Raw genomic sequence first — 18,450 nt, 5'->3', positions numbered from 1 at the left:
GGAACATTGTCCAGTTCTTCAGCAATAGGCCTAACCTGGTTCCCATAACTCAGGACCTTCAGAACATTATGCTGGAAACTAGAATCCCTCTGGCCCCTCATGAAGACAACTTTATCTGGAAAGAGACCCAATCGAGCACCTTCTTGGTCAAATCTACTTACAGACAACTTCTGAGACCCCCTTATGATGTTGAGTGCTGGAAGAAGATATGGAACGCTCAGCTAATCTCTAAAATCAATTTCTTCTGGTGGTCCCTAATGCATGGTAAAAACCTCACTTTGGACAACTTGAAAAAGAGGGGTTTCCATCTCCCCAATAGATGCAGCCTATGTAAAGCTAACGAGGAAACTATTGACCACCTGTTTGTCCTCTGCCCCTTTGTTGAACATCTGTGGATTAACACCCTCCAGAAATGTGGTCTTTATTGGGTCTTCTAGAATGACATTAAATAGTTTGTTTTCAAATGGAAGCCCCCCTCCCATCACCCCCTCATTATCCAATTATGGAGACAAATACCGCCGCACATCTGCTAGGCTTTATGGAGAGAGAGAAACAACAAAATTTTCAGAGATACTGAAACCCCTCCTGATAGTGTTGCTCACATTTGCTTTAAGATGATCTCTGAAACCATATCGGTGACAAAGTGGAAAACCCCCCCTAATCCCCCTAATTGGATAGAGAAAAAAAATGCTGAAAGTTGGAAGCTCCCCCCAGAGTTTGAAATCTTCAACAACAGTGCCAAAAACAAAAGGAGATTGACCAAATGGTCAACCCCAAAATTACACTGGTATAAACTGAACTTTGATGGTTCCGCCCAAAATTCCTATCAGGCGGGGGGTGGAATCATCCATGACCATTTGGGGAACATTGTGGCCACCTATGCGGGCAACCTAAAGAACAATACTGTCGCTTAAGCGAAGGGAATGACCCTCCTATGGGGTCTGAAATTTGCCAATTCCATAGGAATTAAACAACTGGAAATTGAAGGAGACTCACAGATTATTGTGGAAACGGTGAAAGGGAGATCTACAACTGGTAGAGAGTGGAGTCCATTTTGAGGGATGTCAGGATCCTACTAGGCAACCTCAATGGCTTCACCATCTGACATGTCTTTAGAGAAGGAAACGAAGCTGCCGACTCCATGGCGGCGGTGGGAAGGCTGCAAAACGGCTTACGATGTTGGAGGGACCCCAGTCTGCTACCGGTTACCACCAAGGTGATCTTGGAGAGGGAAAAAACCTATGTCCAAGATGGAATCTGTTTATCCATCCAAAGATGAAGAAAACCAACTTTCAAATTTTAAGTTGGGACAAGAATCCCGCCCATTATGAACCCAGGCTGCCACGTAGCCACGACAGGCTTAGTCACCACCCTCACAAGGGATGGATTTATGATGATAGTATAGATATCAGGAATGATTATTCCCTAATTATTACCCAGACAGAGCCAATCGACGGCGATAAAGGCGAAGGAAGGGAAAGTTCAAATCACACTGGCTCGATTGAAGGTCTGCACGTTCCTAGTAGATTTCCTAATTTTGATATCTACTCAGACATAAGAGATAATAATCACCCCGATTATTACGCCCTCTTATCTCAAGTTCGACACATATTTTATATCAACTCTACCTTAATTTTGCCCCGGCTTTGCATTTTTGCTAGAAGGTCTCACATTTACTCTGTTAAGCCGGAGGAATCGAGAATGGGGGGGACAAGCTCAGACTAGAAGCCGATAAAGTAGATGAATTTAGAGCTAAACCGATGGTGTAGTTCATCTGCTCGGAGGGCAGCATTTATAAGTTCATGAAAAATATGAAGGGAAACGATGAAAGACTCTCCAAGCAATTTGTGACTTCCTAGGAAGACAGAAGAGTTACCATGGGGGGTATCTTGTTCGAAATCAATGAAGAGGTCATAGCCCAGGTGACGGGTCTTTCTATGGAGGGGAGGAAATGGAAAAAGCAAAGCCGTATTGTGGATACCACCAACCTGAACCAGTTCTTTTGCGAGGGCGAAAACCCTGTTAAGAGGGCTGGAGGATTCAACCAGGAGGAGCTCCCTTCCCCGTGGGATGAGGTCTGTTACATTGTGATGAAGTATTTCATGTTGGAGGGAAGGTATGGTATCTTCTATTACTACCATCTCCTTCTCCTTAACCATTTGAGAAATGACTATATTTCCATTTCGTTTTTCTTGCTGCATTCTTTGGATGCTAATGTTAAGGACATTGCTGAAGCTAAGAAAAAGGGGAAACATTTCCCTATCCTCCACCAGAGCCTCATTCTTCGCCTGTACAACTTCCACCTCACTCTCTTCCCACCTTGTTCTATATCCATCCAGAATGTGACTAATACCAGTCCTTCGACCCACCCTTCTGCTAAAAATGATGCTAGCCCCCCTCGGCTCCCGAAAATTGGCTCTTGCAGCAAGAAAACTAAAAAACATTCCCCTGATGAGGTCAGAACTCCAAAGAAAGTTAGAATCTACGAGATTGATTCTGACATGGATATCACCGATGAGGCCAATACCCCCCGCCGCTCTAGCAAGCTTGCCTCTAAACCCTCGAAAAAATATCTGAGAGACCCTTCCTCTTCACATGTCACTGCTAATTCCATCTAGACTGATAATGTGGTTTTTCTCCACCATAACCCAACCCCTCACTCTAACAGTTCCACCTAGGCTTCTAAAAGCCCCACTTCTTCAAAGAGTCTGGAGCCTGCAAATTCCCCCTCCCTGACTTTTAGACTGGATAAAATGATGGTTGTAGAGGAGGCGAGTAGCATAAAAGAGGAGGAGGAAAACAACCTGGCGGAGCTGGAGAAAAAGATGGTGGCTCTTTCTGATAATGTGTAGGATATCACCAGCAGTCTGGAGGCGACAGAATCCAAAATGCATGATGTTTCTAAATTCGCACTGAATGTAATGCGCTGCTCGGCTACCACTCTGTGCCTCATGTAGGAAAGTGCGTCCAAGGGTAAAGGCAAGGATGATGAGGACTACAAGGCCCTGTTCAAATTCCTCACCAAGGAATTGGCAAGAAAGATCCTCCCCAAGAGGAGCCATGGGAAAAAGAAGTAATTCTCTGAATGTGGCAGAAAGTTGGTTTTTTGTTTATGTTTAGTAGCCTGTGGGTGGATAGCGTTAGCCTATGTTTTTGTTTGAAGTTCTATGTTTATTGCCCTGCATGGCACAAGTCTAAAACTCTGCTTATTATTGCTTTATTTCTGCTAAACTCTCGTAGAATGATAATTGTTTTTGATAGAGGTAAAAGGTTGTAACTCTGCCGATTATATGTGGACACTGGTCCTGCCACTGTTCTCCTTATTGTTCCTATGGGTCAACCCCCTTGTTTTTTGGCTGCTTCTAATATCAAAAACATTATAGCTAAAACAACATAGTTTATAGAACAATTATGGTACTCTTCTAATTCAACTAAATAATTACTCAAGATTACATTAGCATATTACTCTTAAAATATTAACCATGTCATACAATCTTATCTATAAACAAGAGACACATTACTATCAAGTGTTCTTGCCAATAATGTGATTATGTTAGTTTGAAGATTTTTTAGTTTGAAGATTTTTTTAGTGCTACTAAAGAATAGATCTAATTTACATTGTTTTTCAAAGTGAATCAAGGTATTAAAGACTCAAGGACTTATAAATAAACCTTCAAAAGAATTGGGTTAAGTCCACAAAAAAGGATTTACTTACTAATTTGTTAGAAATTACTACTTTTTCAAATAGTCTAAATATCGGGATTTTTTTTTTATAAAGTTTTTAGCTTTTGAGGATCAAAATCCCAAAAGATGATATATCAACAAAAGTATACATATAAAAAAAATAGAATACAAATATAACCAATTTAATCTAATATATTAAAAAATCTAATGAAAAAGTTCAATTGCATGTGGATGAATTGAAATCAACAAAATAAGTGAAAATTGTTAAATTGTATGTAAAATAACTTCCCATTAAATTATTTTGTTACCATGTCATATCTATATGTTGACATTCAAAAAATTAATAAGGTTGACAATTTTACCACAAAATTTAAAACATTACAATTTTTTTTTAAATTGAATGACAAATTATTTTTGCAACTAAAATCAACCAACAAAAACTACACAACAAAGTCAAGATATGACATATACGATAGTGATCATGTCATTCAAGTCATTAATACAATAGTGAACATGTCTTTCAAGCCATCAATACAATTGACATTTGATTGGATGAATTAAATGCATTAAGACACATCATTTTTTAAAAGGATAAAATTTTGATTTTTGTCTTTACTATTGCTCGAGTAGACCAAAAACAAATAAATGACATTTTTAAATCATTTAAAATAGAAAATTTCACATAATTATAAGAATTTTGTGCAAAATTTTTAATTTTAGATAATGATTAATTAAATTGTTAAAAAAATTGAATACAATGAAAGCATTAGTATTCCTTCTTACCTCGTGAGAACCTCATAATGACAAATTCATTAGGTGTGAGACCGGTAGGTGGAGGATACCCAAGGATGTTTGGGAAGAGAGAACTTTCATATTCTAGAATAAGGGTGTGGTGGAGACGAGAATGACACTTTGTGATGGAATGCACAGCGTATGAAGATATGTGCATTCAATATGAAAACAGTTTGAGGGTTGACAACATGCACCATTTATTTGATGAGGATAAGATCAATCAGAATGCTAGCCTTCTAGTCAAGATCCATGGTAGAAATTTTGATATCGAAAAAAATATAAAGTTGATTTAGAGTTGTTATTCTTTTAATCTCTTAAACTATTCAATCTTCCAAACGTCATTAAAATCATTCTCATTCATTAGCTTAGACAATTACTACTTTTATTTCAATGCTATAAATTGTAGTCACCTACTCACACTACGTGGCACTTTCAGAATTACAAGCATCTTTTTGTGGCCGTCTTTCTCCATATGTGAGATAACATAGCCCCTGCGACTGTGCATCGAATTGTGAACAAGAACTGCAAAAAATGGAGTCCACTGACACATCAGTTAAAAATGAGGAGGAATGGCTTTTGGGTTCAGAGCTTTGCAGCTTTGTCTGTTTTCCAATGGCCATGAAAGCTGCATTAGAGCTTGATGTCTTACAAATCATATCAACTGCAGGTCCTGACCTTCAAATTTCCCCTGCCCAGATTGTGGCCCAAATTCCAAATGTGAAAAATCCAGATGCAGCAATCACTCTAGATAGGATTCTCAGAGTCCTGGCAACTCATTCTCTCCTCAGCTGTTCTGTAACCACAGGCAAGAATGGCAAGCCAGAGAGGCTCTATGGTCTTACTCCTCTCTGCAAATACCTTGTGCCCAACAAGGATGGCCTGTCCTTAGCACCACTGGCCCTGATGAACCAGGACAAGGTGTTCATGGAGACTTGGTATCATCTCAAGGATGCTGTTCTTGAGGGAAGCCAGCCATTCTTCAAAGCTCATGGGGTGAATGCATTTGAGTACCCTGCAAAGGACCAGAGATTCAATATGATATTTAACAGGGCTATGGCTGAACATTCTGCCATGGTGATGGAGAGGATTCTAGATTCTTATCAAGGCTTCAAGGATTTGGAGGAGCTGCTGGATGTGGGAGGTGGAATTGGGTCTACTCTCAATCTTATAGTTTCCAGGCATCCACATATCAAGGGAGTGAATTTTGACATGCCCCATGTTGTAAGAGTTGCCCCTCATTATCCAGGTTAGTAAACATTGTTAATTGAAATCTGACGACAATATACTGATATTTATTCATAAAAGAGATTGATTTTGTGTCCTAACTCAGATCCAACCATTAATGGTTATCTATCGTGAAAGAGTTAAAAAGTTATGAGATTGATGAAGATGAGATGTTTTATGTAAAATAATGATGAAAATTGATTAGGGGAAGCATATCAATAGTCGTTATAGCTAATTTCTTGGTCCACAGATCTTAAACAGTACATCGGATTTCAATGATTTTCTTTTTGTTGTCTCCATATGCGACTTAACTGCTTATAGCTATTGTTTTGGCTTCTGGATAGTAATGACACACGATGTGAGATCCATTATGTGGGCAAGGGTCACAAAGTACATATTTGAAAGTGTTGCCTGATACCTACTCAAAGATGCATGCACTTAAAATCGCTAATACTTATTCACAAATGACCCAGTAGTCGTGCTCAAATGATCCGATAGCCATGCACAAATGGGCCAATTATGGTCTAGAAAAGTTAAAAAGTGAGGACTATTGGTAATGTGAAATTTATTAATAGATTTTTAGTTATTATATTGAAAGATTGGGTGCACAAAAAATAAACAGTTATTGAAACTATAACAATTACTAATACTCTTCCCCTACTTTATATTTTGTTTTGAAAATTGTATCTATCAACAAAATAAACAATTATGAAAAAAAAATTCTACAGGTGTGACACACATTGGTGGAGACATGTTTGAGAGCATACCCTGCAGCCAAGCAATTTTTCTTAAGGTATGCAAGTTAATAGCTGATTAGGGTTTCTTCCATTCAATTGCTTTTGTTGGTATTTTACAATTTCAATTGACAGAGGTAAGATATATGCCTAGTGCTCTCAGTGGTGCTTACGGTTTGAAAATATTAAAAAGTATTGCCAGCCAGATTTGAATGAAATATTCCATGAAACATTGGACGTTCTGTGCCAACAAATCTTTGTTTAGCTTTACAAAACAGCAATTTCATTGCTATTTTCTTGACAAATCATGTAAGAAATTTGAGGGCTGTTGTATGGATTGCAGCTTTCTTTGAGATGCACTACAATTTTCATGATGGTATTAAATTATTAGTTATTGAGTAATGTGAATACAATTCTATCTATTTTTGTCATACACTGAAATTTAAAATGAAAAGTTAAATATAAAAATTGTGTTGTTTTTATATATCATAAAATAACCAGTATATCCATCTTTAGAGGAATATAAGGGAGAATGTCATCATCATTATTTTAGATTAATTAATTGGGATAATTACGAAATTAACTAATTTCATGATGAAGATAACTCATTTCATGATGAAGATAGAGAAAATTGATTGCTCAGTTAAACTTAGAGTGAGTGGGAGTAGGTGGATGTGAAAATAAAATTAAAAATATTAATGAATTGATTTTTTTATTTTTTTCTTTCATACATTTAAGTGTCACAAACACGTCAAATTAAATACTTCTAGTTTTTTTTAGAGACGTTATTTCATCCATGTGTGAGTATAACATGCTTTCAGCGTAATAATTCCTATAATGCAATTAAATGGCTATTTATGTAGGTCAAATTTAGTGTTTGTATAATAGTTGAAGATGTCTTTAACATAACCAAATTGAAGGTGACATTAATGAATGTTTTTACGATTGCTTGGCAGTGGATTTTGCATGATTGGGGTGATGATCATTGCATAAGACTTCTAAAAAATTGTCACAAAGCATTATTAGATAAAGGGAAGCTGATTGTAGTTGATACCATCTTGCCCATGGGTGTAGAGACCTCTGCCTTTGCTAGAGAAGCATTTCATGCAGATCTTTTAATGTTGGCATACAATCCAATGGGGAAGGAGAGGACAGAGGAGGAATTTAAAGACCTTGCAAAAGTAGCAGGATTTGAAGGAGGTATCAAGCTTATTTGTTGTGTTAGTGGATTATGGATCATTGAGTTTCATAAATAACTTTGAGATATGATTATCATCTTCTTAGTACTATAGCAGTGAGCACGTCTTCTATCATGGGGGCCATCAATGAATAATCTACCACTAAGTATATTATGCCCTTCTCTACTAAGGAAGATAGGTACCATGTTTAGTTTTTCTTTCATTTCTTCATGTTATGTGCTTTATTTAGCTTTTATCTTCTATATGAGACTCTACCAATCTTTTGGTCTTAGGGTTTATATAAATTTTGTTTATTTGAAATAATTTTATATTAAATTGTAATTATTAATTCAAATTTATTATGTCTTTAATAATTTTCTTACACAAATTTTATCTCATTGAATAGTTTGTTTGAAATTGTATAAATAGTTATTGAATGGTTATAGGATTCATATTAATACATTTAGATCTTAGTAATTCTATAGTGATAGATAATCAATCAAATCAACCTTTTTGAAATAATTAATTAAGTGAATTACTTAATCTTTCAAATAAAAAGATGTTATAAATATTTAAAATCATTCTAAAAGATTTTAGATACTCTCTGAGTTAACAAATTTATTTATCAGGTAATTCATTCCAATATTTAAATATACTGACATGGTGAAATAAAATAATATTTTAAGATACAATATGATGCTTATATTCAAATAGTTTGAAATTTTTTAATGATAATGCATTTAGCAGGGAGAGATATTTATGCATTTCACCATCCCTTTGGATTTCAATGATGTTGGTAGAGGCTAGAGTAGAGGTGTGAAGCTATCAAAACCTACCACATATGGTTTTAGATAAAGTGTGAAGCATAGGGACAACTAGGCCTCATAAGAATGTGTATTTTGTAAGGGACATGTTTCGAACCTTGTGTGTGTATATATGTATGTTGGAATCAATGAACATTGAGAGGGGGGGTGAATTAGTGTTCTGCAATTAACAACTTTCTTTAACTGATTCTTTAATCACCAAATACAAATAAATAAAAGTAAAGTGCAAAAACTGAATGCAAGCAAACACAAAACCATAACACTAGAAAATTTACGTGGAAACCCGAAAAGGGAAAAACCATGGTGGGATTGAAACCCACAATATTATAATACTATGATCAGGAGTATAATAATATTACAAGAGGCGAATGCACATGCATTTAGGCACACTGCCTAGAGCTCACTGCTCAATTACAAAGAGGGCTACAACCCAGAGGAAGGCCCACTGCCTTACAAGTGATTACAAATAAGAACACGAATGACTAAACTAAATAGTAGCATCTACAAATGCCAAAAAGAAGTTTCGGTTAAGCGCAATTAGTCTTCTTCCACTGTTCTATCTCTCTACTCTGTTCCGCTGCTCTATCATATACCAGAGCACAAAGACCTTCAATCAAACACACAAAACTTCACACAATCAATAATACAATCTTCTCTCTCTCTCTCTCTCTCCCATACCATCACAACACACATCAAAATACTCAAATGAATCGGTCTTATATATCTGCATCAACAAAATAAATCAATTCCCATGTTGGCTTCCGAAAATCGCATAACATGCAACATGAAACGTGTAACCATAAGTCGGCTCAATCTGATTACCAATCCATATGTAGAGCCAAACAAATTGATAACAAGCTTCACACATGTCGGCTCAATCAACTTGAACTCAAACAAAATCACATAAATCATCCCAAAGGTTTTGCATAACATGTTACACCAAAATAGCTATGTTCTTCCTGAATTACCGATTACCTAATCTTTTAACTTTCACGAGAGTCAATACCGGAGCCTAGAACTGTGAGTCAAGCTGCCTCAAACATCTAACCATCTAACTCTTTCACCACAATCAAAACTATGCAACCAAAATGGAGATCTGCACAATGTATCCATACTTTGTATTCCACCTTCCAGACTTAAGCATAAATGAATATCAAAACTTCCCAAACTTTCGATAGAACAAATCTACTTGTATCGAACGTGATATTTGATCTGAATTGCCATCAATGACAACCCCAAAATATTCTACAAGAAAAAATCTCTATTGGTATAGTGTCTCTTGCCAACAATGTATATAAAATAGATATAGATATAAAAGAAATATAAGAGTAAGAGAAAATAAAAGAAAGTAAAAGAAGGCTATCAAAATCAGCCTATATTGTAAGTCAACTTGTATAACACATTTTGTTAGATTTGTGTTGTGCCTTATATTTCTTGATGGTAACAAAGATATTTTTCTTTTCTTGCTTTCTTGGCCTGTCCTTTCTAGTCCCCCCTCTTAAAATAACCGATAAAAACAAATATCGATGAGTGCAAAGAAAGCAAAAATTCAAGAATTCCTTGAGTTTTTTTTGTATTGATCATGCTGGAAAAAAAAATACAATAAAATAAAGTCAAATAGAAGCAATAAAATAAAGGTAAATACAATAGACTCAACAAATTGAAAGATTCAAGGATTCAACGAGTCTATATAATCCCTTAGAAGACTAAGACCCAATGAATCACTTGAACATGAGCCAATCGAGAATGGCAACGAAATTTGGATTATCAATGACCACTAAGAATCCTCAATATCGACTGATTGCCGATGATGTGATTAAAATACATTTAAAAAAGGGAGATTTTGGGGGAAAGCACGAAGGTAGGGAAAATTTTGCAATAGGGGTTAATCCTTAAAAAATATAATTCCCAAAAATATACAAAATAGTGATACTAGGTTTCAATTTTGACAAAGTTGTTATCCTTATGAATTTGGTAAAATAAGAAAGCTCAAGGAAGGATAAGCTTCATGGAGAAATTCACTAAACCACCTAATCCTTGAAAGTCGGTAAATCACGATGATGCTTAAAACTTGATAAATTTAGCAAACAAGTCAAAAGGAGAATGCAAGTAAAATCGATTAAGTGAAAAAATCAGGGAATTTGTAGCAACATGGAATATTCTATGAGGTACCAAAATCCGTGAAGTAACCTAAAGCCAAAATCCATGACTAAGACGAAAACTAGAATTGGCTCAAAATGCTCAAAACTTAGCCAAATGTTGGTGGTTCTTCGTTTGTGGTGGAAAATTCTTCATTCTTTGGGTGAAATTTTTTCGAGAAAATGTGATTTGACGGAAATAGTGGACCCTCGTGATGTTGGTTGTTGCAATTGTCTTCATCTTCATTCTCAACAAGGACAGATCATGAGAAATAGATGTAGACATCCTCTTCGAAAGATAAATAGGGAGGGGCGTTGGTCTCTTCCTCCTCAGGGAGTTTTGAAACTCAACATAGATGGTTCTTCTTGGGGAAACCCTGGTCATGCTGGTATTGGTGGAGTTGGTCGGGATAGTTCTGAGACTGTTTAGTTTATCTTTTTTATTTATAAGGGTCTTCATACTAATAGTTTGATGGAGGCTCTTTTCATTCTATATGTTGTGAAGTGCGGCTATCAGCTTGGGTGGAGAAGGATCATTTGTGACTCTGATTCCCAAGTGGTGGTGAATTTGCTGAATAGGCGGACTTTAGAAGATGTTAGTTGGTATTTGGCTTTGGTTGTTAAATAGATTCTTAATTTGTGTGCTTCTTTGGATTCTATTACTTTCAATCATATTCCTAGAGAATGGAATGGAGTAGCAGATTGTTTGGCCAAATGGGTCTCTAATCATATGCAAAATTGGAACATTAAGGATAGGGGTCAATTACCTTTGGATTTGTCTCAAAAGTTGGATCACTTAGTGGAGCTTGACAGGGCTGTGTAAAGCCCTTGCTTTGTAATTCTTTTGGTTTGAATAAATTTTTACCCCTCTTTTAGAAATAAGCTGAATTTTAACATGCAATTAATAATGATGATGTTTATAATTTGAAGGTGAAATTGTGGAGTTCTTTCATGAAATTTATGCATGTCTTTTGTGATTTTGGGAATCAGGAATTATGTGCCAACTCTGATTATTTTCCAATCCATGTAAAGTGATTTAAATTAATTGTCTTTTTAGACTAAATGCCACCAAAGGGAGTTAGGGGTGAAGGATCATCCAAAGGAGTCAATATTGAGGATCCAACTAAGGTGACCAAGATGAAGTACGAGTATAAAGGTGTGATCCAGGAGTCAAAAATATCATCAGTATGGCAAGAGGTTGAAGATATTGGTCTAGGTCATATCAACATCAAAGATTTCAAGAGGACAATGTATGGTCCCAATCCCACACCCAAAGTTAGGAAGATGGTGAAAAATGGAAAAGCACAAGTTGTTGGCTTTCCTCCTACCATCCAAAATCATGAATTGATTGTTGAATGTGCAAGGCATTATCTACATCCAACAATATTCGTAGTAGTTGGTGGGAAAGTAACGACAAGTTTTATAAAGGAGGCAATAGCGGAAGCCTTTGATAGTCCCGTGCATCCCAAAATGAGGTATGTACAAATGGAAGAGGCCCTGAACACTTATAACCAAGGTCCTGATAGGTGCAAGAGCATGATTAACTCTAATTGGTTGAACAATCCAAGACCACACTTCACTAAGATGCAAAAGAAAAAGTTGTCTAGGAGTGAGTTCCATGAGGAATATGGTGATATGATAACATTGTTGAGCATAATCATGGGATTGCCTCAATCTACCTTGTTTGAGGAATGGATGTTTTACTATATTGAGGCCTTTGCAAATACCATCATGATTGATTGGGCAAAAATAATTAGTGATCATATTCACAAGAAAATAATGCACATTGAAAATATAAAATCTTTCACCATGACATCTTATGTGGACTACATGTTGGCTAGGCAGTATAGATACAAATGATTAACATACCTTGGCCCAATGGGAAATTTAATGAAGGAGAGTAGAAAGTGAACGAATTCTATTCTCAGCTGCATTTTCATAATAAGGCTCAAATGAGAGAGTAAATGATGCATTCGCTATGTACATAGTGAGAACTTTGTAGAGAGGTACATAACAAAGATTGTCAAAGGAATCAATGGAGCTAGTAAAGTAGTATGTCTCATGGTTCATTCAATTCCCTAGGTCTACATATCTCCAAATAGTAGGATATGAGGAACATTCATACAAGTTACAAGTGTGTGCAAGAAGTTGAGTCCACCTTTTGGCCCAAAAATGGAAGTGTTTCCCTTTTTTTTTCAAAATTTGTCCCAATGGACCTAAAAATTTGAAGCAGTTAAAGATTGAATCTTAAAAAAGGTGAAGAATATGAAATGTAGTGCTCAAAGTCTAGTTTTCGAATATGTAATTTATTTCAATACCCAAATGACACAAATTGAGTTTCAATAGGAATTTCTAAAACCTCCATTTAAAAGTCACTTTTTAAGAAGCATACCATGCCCATGTACACCAATCATAATTTGACCTAAATGAAAGTATTTTTCTGAATCCCTTTGGAAAAATATTTGTAACACACTCAAGATTGTCGAGGATATTTTTTGTAGTTTTTTTTTAACATTTTTCTATTAATTTTTTATTGAGCATAATTAATGTTTTGAAATCCCCTCGTGTATGGCAAGCATAAGTTGACTTAAACTTATCATTTTTTGGTTTTTGTTTTCAAAGTGAAAATAATTGTCTCTAGTTTGTTGTCATATACTTTTATTTTCTTCAAAAAACGTAAAAAAAATAATTAAAAAAAAAATAGAAAACCTATTATTTCAAGTTCATGGACTTGTTTCATTATAAATGATTTCAAATATAGAAAAAAGAATCCAATTAATAAGCATATATATATTCTAAATCTACATTCTCATTTATAATTGGTTTTAATTTCATTAAAAAATTCTACAAAAATATGTCCAAAGTTGATATTTTGTATGGACACTGACATGGCCTTCACGTTGCAAGTCAAGCTAGGTCCAAAGCTAAGGATTGGCTCCCCAAACCTTTTTTCAAAGTGTAAGACAAAGAAAAAACTGACACAAAAAATCAAATGTTATGAAATGGGATCTTGTATCCTAATTGAGATCATGTTTGGTAATTGGGATCCTGTCTACTATTCTAAAAATTTAAAAGGTCAAAAAACAAGTAGGATCTCGATTAGGATATGGGACCCTATTTAGAAAAGGTGAACGGGATCCCGTTTCGTAAATGAGATCCTATTTTATTTTTTACTTTTAAAAAAAAATATTGTTGTACTTACCAGTAATTTTCTGCAACACCACATGTTCTCTTGTACGACCAACACCGATAATTTCTACATTTTTTATTGATTATTTTCTTGGTCACGTTCTTTTTCTTGCAATATTCTATCCAATTTTGGAAGGACTCAATCATTTGGAGAAATATGGAGTGGAATAATGAACATTTAATGATCCATTTTGAGGAAGACTAATTTAAATTTAATTTAATTTTTTAAATTTAATCAAGTACAAGTCAGAACGTGTTAATCATGGGATCTAAGCATTGTCAAAAGAGGAAAGAAAGGAGGGTAATGACCCTTGAGGAGATTGAAGCATGTAGATAGGAGGCAAAACGACAAAGAGATAGAAAAATGAGGATTTGAGAAATGAATAATATTGATACATCTGGAACCATGACAATTGAAGAGAAAATCATTGAAGATCCCATGGGCGATAGGATGGATGTAGATGATGCAAATATGGAAGATGTGAATTTGGAAGATAATATGATTATAGAAACTAATCATATTACATCCTTAAATCTAGACACATCTTCAAATCCACTTTTGAAAGATGTGAAAAATGTGATTATAGATGATGTTCATGTTGATAATTTATTAGAAGTTGGATATACCAATGTTGAAATTGATATTGTTCATGACAAAATGGTACAAAGAGATATTGAAAATGGAATCCCTTGTGTTGGTGAAAATGAAAAATCTTTTTGATATTGAAAATGAAAATCCTTGTGAACATGGTGAAAATAAAAATTCTTGAGTTGTTGAAGATGAAAATATTTTTTCAAAAATAATGTTTTGGATAATTTTCCTGGTAAGATTTCTTGGAAATAGATAAGAACGTATGTCAATAGAATAGACAAAGAATTTTTTATCAAAAAAAATATCATTTCAATGTCAACTAATGATGAAATTGGTGAGAATATGGAAAATGAGAACATTAATGAAAAAGGTAGGCATTTTTGTGAAACCAACAAGAAAAGATGAATCACTTAAACATGCTATGTCTATTATTGCAAGTGCCATTAAGTTTATTGAAAAAAGGAGTCGATCTAAAGATAAGAATGTGGCATGATGAGCTATAACAATGCTATAGTGTGAATAAAACAACTTCAAATAAAATAATGTTTAGAAACATTAGTGGAATTGTAAACATGCATCCTAAAATATTGGTAAGAGTAGCAAAGAGAAGAGAAAGTATGAAAATGGTCCAATCAATCAATGTTGAAGTTTTAGTGGTCGACTTCGAAGGTCTGACATACAATTGAATATTAAAATCAAATATTTGGTTGAAAAGTATTGACATGATCATACAAGGTATCATCTAATTCTAGAGATGTTTTGAAACTAAGGGTGGGGTCCAAAATTTGTATCTTTATCCAAAACACCTATTAGACACAACTCAAATTGAATCTTATAGAAATTTTTTAGATGATGTAGTATTACCTTGAAATATTACCATAAGTCAAAGCATTTGAAAAAAAGTAAACCTTGGTATGTGAAAATTAATAAACAACGAATCTCTTGTTGTTGTAAAATGTATGTGCAATTTCATTATTATTATGATGTTTTTTGATATATACGTTGTACTTTGTATACTAACATGCTTATGTAGGAATGTGGAATTAATATGCTACTTGTAACAATCAAGGAATTTGTAGTAGATTTATTTTGTGAAAGATATAATGGGGAATTATTTCATTTGTTCATATATTTTTGGGCAATACACTAGTTGTGGTAATTATTCATTTGTAGGAGAATGTATGCATGTGAAGGTATTGAAAATGATTTTGGACGATTGGGAAGCGTGGCGATTTAATCACAGAAAAAGTTAGTGTACATGAATTCATATTAGAATTTAAGAGTAAGATTGCACCAAAATATGTGAGACACTCTCAACATGCTAGATGGCTTGATGATCAATTTCACACATGTAGAAATGTATTTATAGTTCAAAGTATACTATCAGTGGTAGATTTTGAAGAAAACTATACTCTTACTTCACAAGAGAAAATTCAATCTCAGTACTACAATTTAGTGCAGGTGGCTATTTTTGTTCATATTTTTTATAGACATGCGAATGATAGTATAGAGGATGATAGAGTTTTTTTTAGTATTGGATTTCTATCTAAGTGATAACTGAATGCACTCGTTAGAGTTTGTTCAATATTGTTTCAATATATTTTATACAAATTTAATAAAAAGAAATCCAAATGATAAAACATCTCATATGGTTAGATAATTGTATAGGACAATTCAAGAATGCTTGAATGTTTTATAGGCTGAGAAGAGCTCACAAAGAAAACAATATCCAACATATGTGGATTTTTTTAGAATTTGGACATGGTAAAGAAAAACATGATGGAGTGGTGCCTATGTTAAAAGAATTCTTTCTAGAGAGCAATTAAAATTTTAGGATAAAGTAAAATTTAAAGATGCACATGCGATTGTGGATTGGTTTGCTGTAAGATTATCTACTGGATAAGTGAGAACTCTACAATTCAATGATTCTTTTGGTTAGTTGAAGAAGATGACAATTTGCCTAGACTTGATTGTGAGACAATTAGCGGATCAACAAAATGGCATTCATTTAAGAGATAAAATAAAATTACATTGACTATCTGGACAAGGCAGCTTGCATATTTTTGTCAGTTTTGTATTTCAAGCGATTTAGAAGCATGTGAGAATAATAAATGGGTTGAAGAGTGCAAACAAAGATCATTGACACATACTCAAATACATGGTCAATATGAATTAACAATTAAAGACAATGATCAATTGTTTGCATCAAATGATTATGACCGTGTTTTAGACATTATACAAAAAGGTAATTTAATTCAAAATTTATTTCAATTTTTTTTTCTTTATTGTATCATGTATATACATAGATTTATGAATTTATATTTTGCATTAGTTATTGATTTTAATTTTTTTTCTAACATGTGTATATTGTTGTTGCACCTAAGGACAATGAAGAGGAAATAGAGTAATGGTTGACTCGATGTGTTGAGACTAAACATAAGTTAATTAAACTTTGAGAGGATGACGATGGCTATCATTATCCAACAACTTCAATGGTGGTTGTTGGTACTTGTCTACAAAAATATCTAACAAGGAAGAATGCTTTGTCTGAATTCAAAGATTATGAAACATATAAGAAGATTATATAGTACTCACATTTGGTTGTGGGAATAAATATACAACTAGTAAGATATCACAAAAGACCCACTAATAAAGAGTTGTGGACAATTTATATGGAAGAATACAAGACAATTATAGATGCATTGTGAAAAAGAGAGGATGTAGATGTTACAATGGAATAAGTAAATAGAAGTATGTATATATAGTTTAATATAAATTTATATACATGTTTTGATGATATTTTGCTTAAAATAGTTAAAATTCATTTATTGTCATTTTGTACTTTGATAGATTGATTTAAGGCATCCTAATTAGATCCCCTTAAGTCATCCTAATTATATGTGCCCTTAAGTCATCCTAGTTAAATCCCCTTAAGCCATCCTAATTCTAGATCCCCTTAAGCCATCCTAATTCTAGATCCCCTTAAGGTATTCTAATTACATCCCCTTAAGCCATCATAATTAGATGCCCCCTTACGCAATCCTAATTATGTCGCCTTAACCCATCCTAATTAGATCCGATTAAGCCATCCTAATTAGATGTCCCCTTAAGCCATCCTAATTCTAGATCCCCTTAAGCCATCCTAATTAGATCCCCTTAAACCATCTTAATTCTAGATCTATTTAAGGAATCTTAATTACATCCCCTTAAGCCATCCTAATTAGATGTCCCCTTAAGTCATCCTAATTAAATCCTCTTAATGCATCCTAATTACATCCCCTTAAGCCATCCTAATTAGATCACCTTAAGACATCCTAATTAGGTCCCCTTAAGACATCCTATTTTTATATCTAACTAATTTTTGTTGTATGTAGATCCTAATATTTTTTGTAGGTGGTGTTGATGAGTACTACACATCTAGATACATTTGAACTCGTGACAAATTAATGAATTTCCATAATATGGGAAGCATCAAGTGTTCAATGTTTAATTAATTTATATTATTAGTTACTATAGACACTTAATTTGGTTAATTAATTTAATCAAATTTAATCCCTTTTAGTCACCTATATTAATTAAATAATTAATATTATTTAATTGGTTACGACATCCCTTCTAGCTAAATTAATTTAATTAATCAAACCATGTCTGATTAATTGATTAATATTTTAATTAATTAATTACCCTATCCTTCTTCTACATAATTATCTTATTTGGTCCATGGCCCCCTTTCCTTCCTTTTGTTTGAATTTAAATAATTTAAATAATTCATTTTGGTCACATGTCTCCTAACTCTAACCTCCCATCTGGCCTAACCCACCATTCATTCCAAGGGTTCTAACCAACCCTATCCCTTCAACCAACCTTATCCAAGTCATGTGCACATTCCCTATTTTCATAAATTATGGAAAAGAAACTAATTTTGGGTGGTTATCTCTCAAATAGACATGTGTCCTTGGTTACACCCTTCATGCCTTGCAATGACACTTTCCCTCTTAGAGGACACTTGTCACTCATAGTATTGCCACTTGTCCTCAATTGAGACAAGTGGCACATTCTCATGCCACCTTTCATCTCCATAAAATCTTATTTAAT

The 18,450-nt window shown here is 34.2% G+C and overlaps 1 protein-coding gene across 1 annotated transcript; it reads left to right on the top strand.

Annotated features, from left to right (window-relative positions):
- Positions 1 to 4,845: 4,845 nt before the first annotated feature.
- LOC131064716 (caffeic acid 3-O-methyltransferase) lies at positions 4,846 to 7,900 on the top strand. Its single transcript, XM_057998958.2, has 3 exons — positions 4,846 to 5,722; positions 6,429 to 6,493; positions 7,391 to 7,900. Exons 1-3 carry the CDS (start codon positions 5,008 to 5,010, stop codon positions 7,688 to 7,690), a joined length of 1,080 nt encoding a protein of 359 aa, XP_057854941.2. The 5' UTR covers positions 4,846 to 5,007; the 3' UTR covers positions 7,691 to 7,900.
- The last annotated feature ends 10,550 nt before the right edge of the window (positions 7,901 to 18,450 follow it).

The sequence above is a fragment of the Cryptomeria japonica genome, chromosome 8 (genome assembly GCF_030272615.1).
Source record: "Cryptomeria japonica chromosome 8, Sugi_1.0, whole genome shotgun sequence".
NCBI lineage: Eukaryota > Viridiplantae > Streptophyta > Pinopsida > Cupressales > Cupressaceae > Cryptomeria > Cryptomeria japonica.
This window is presented reverse-complemented; position numbering and strand designations above follow the sequence as displayed.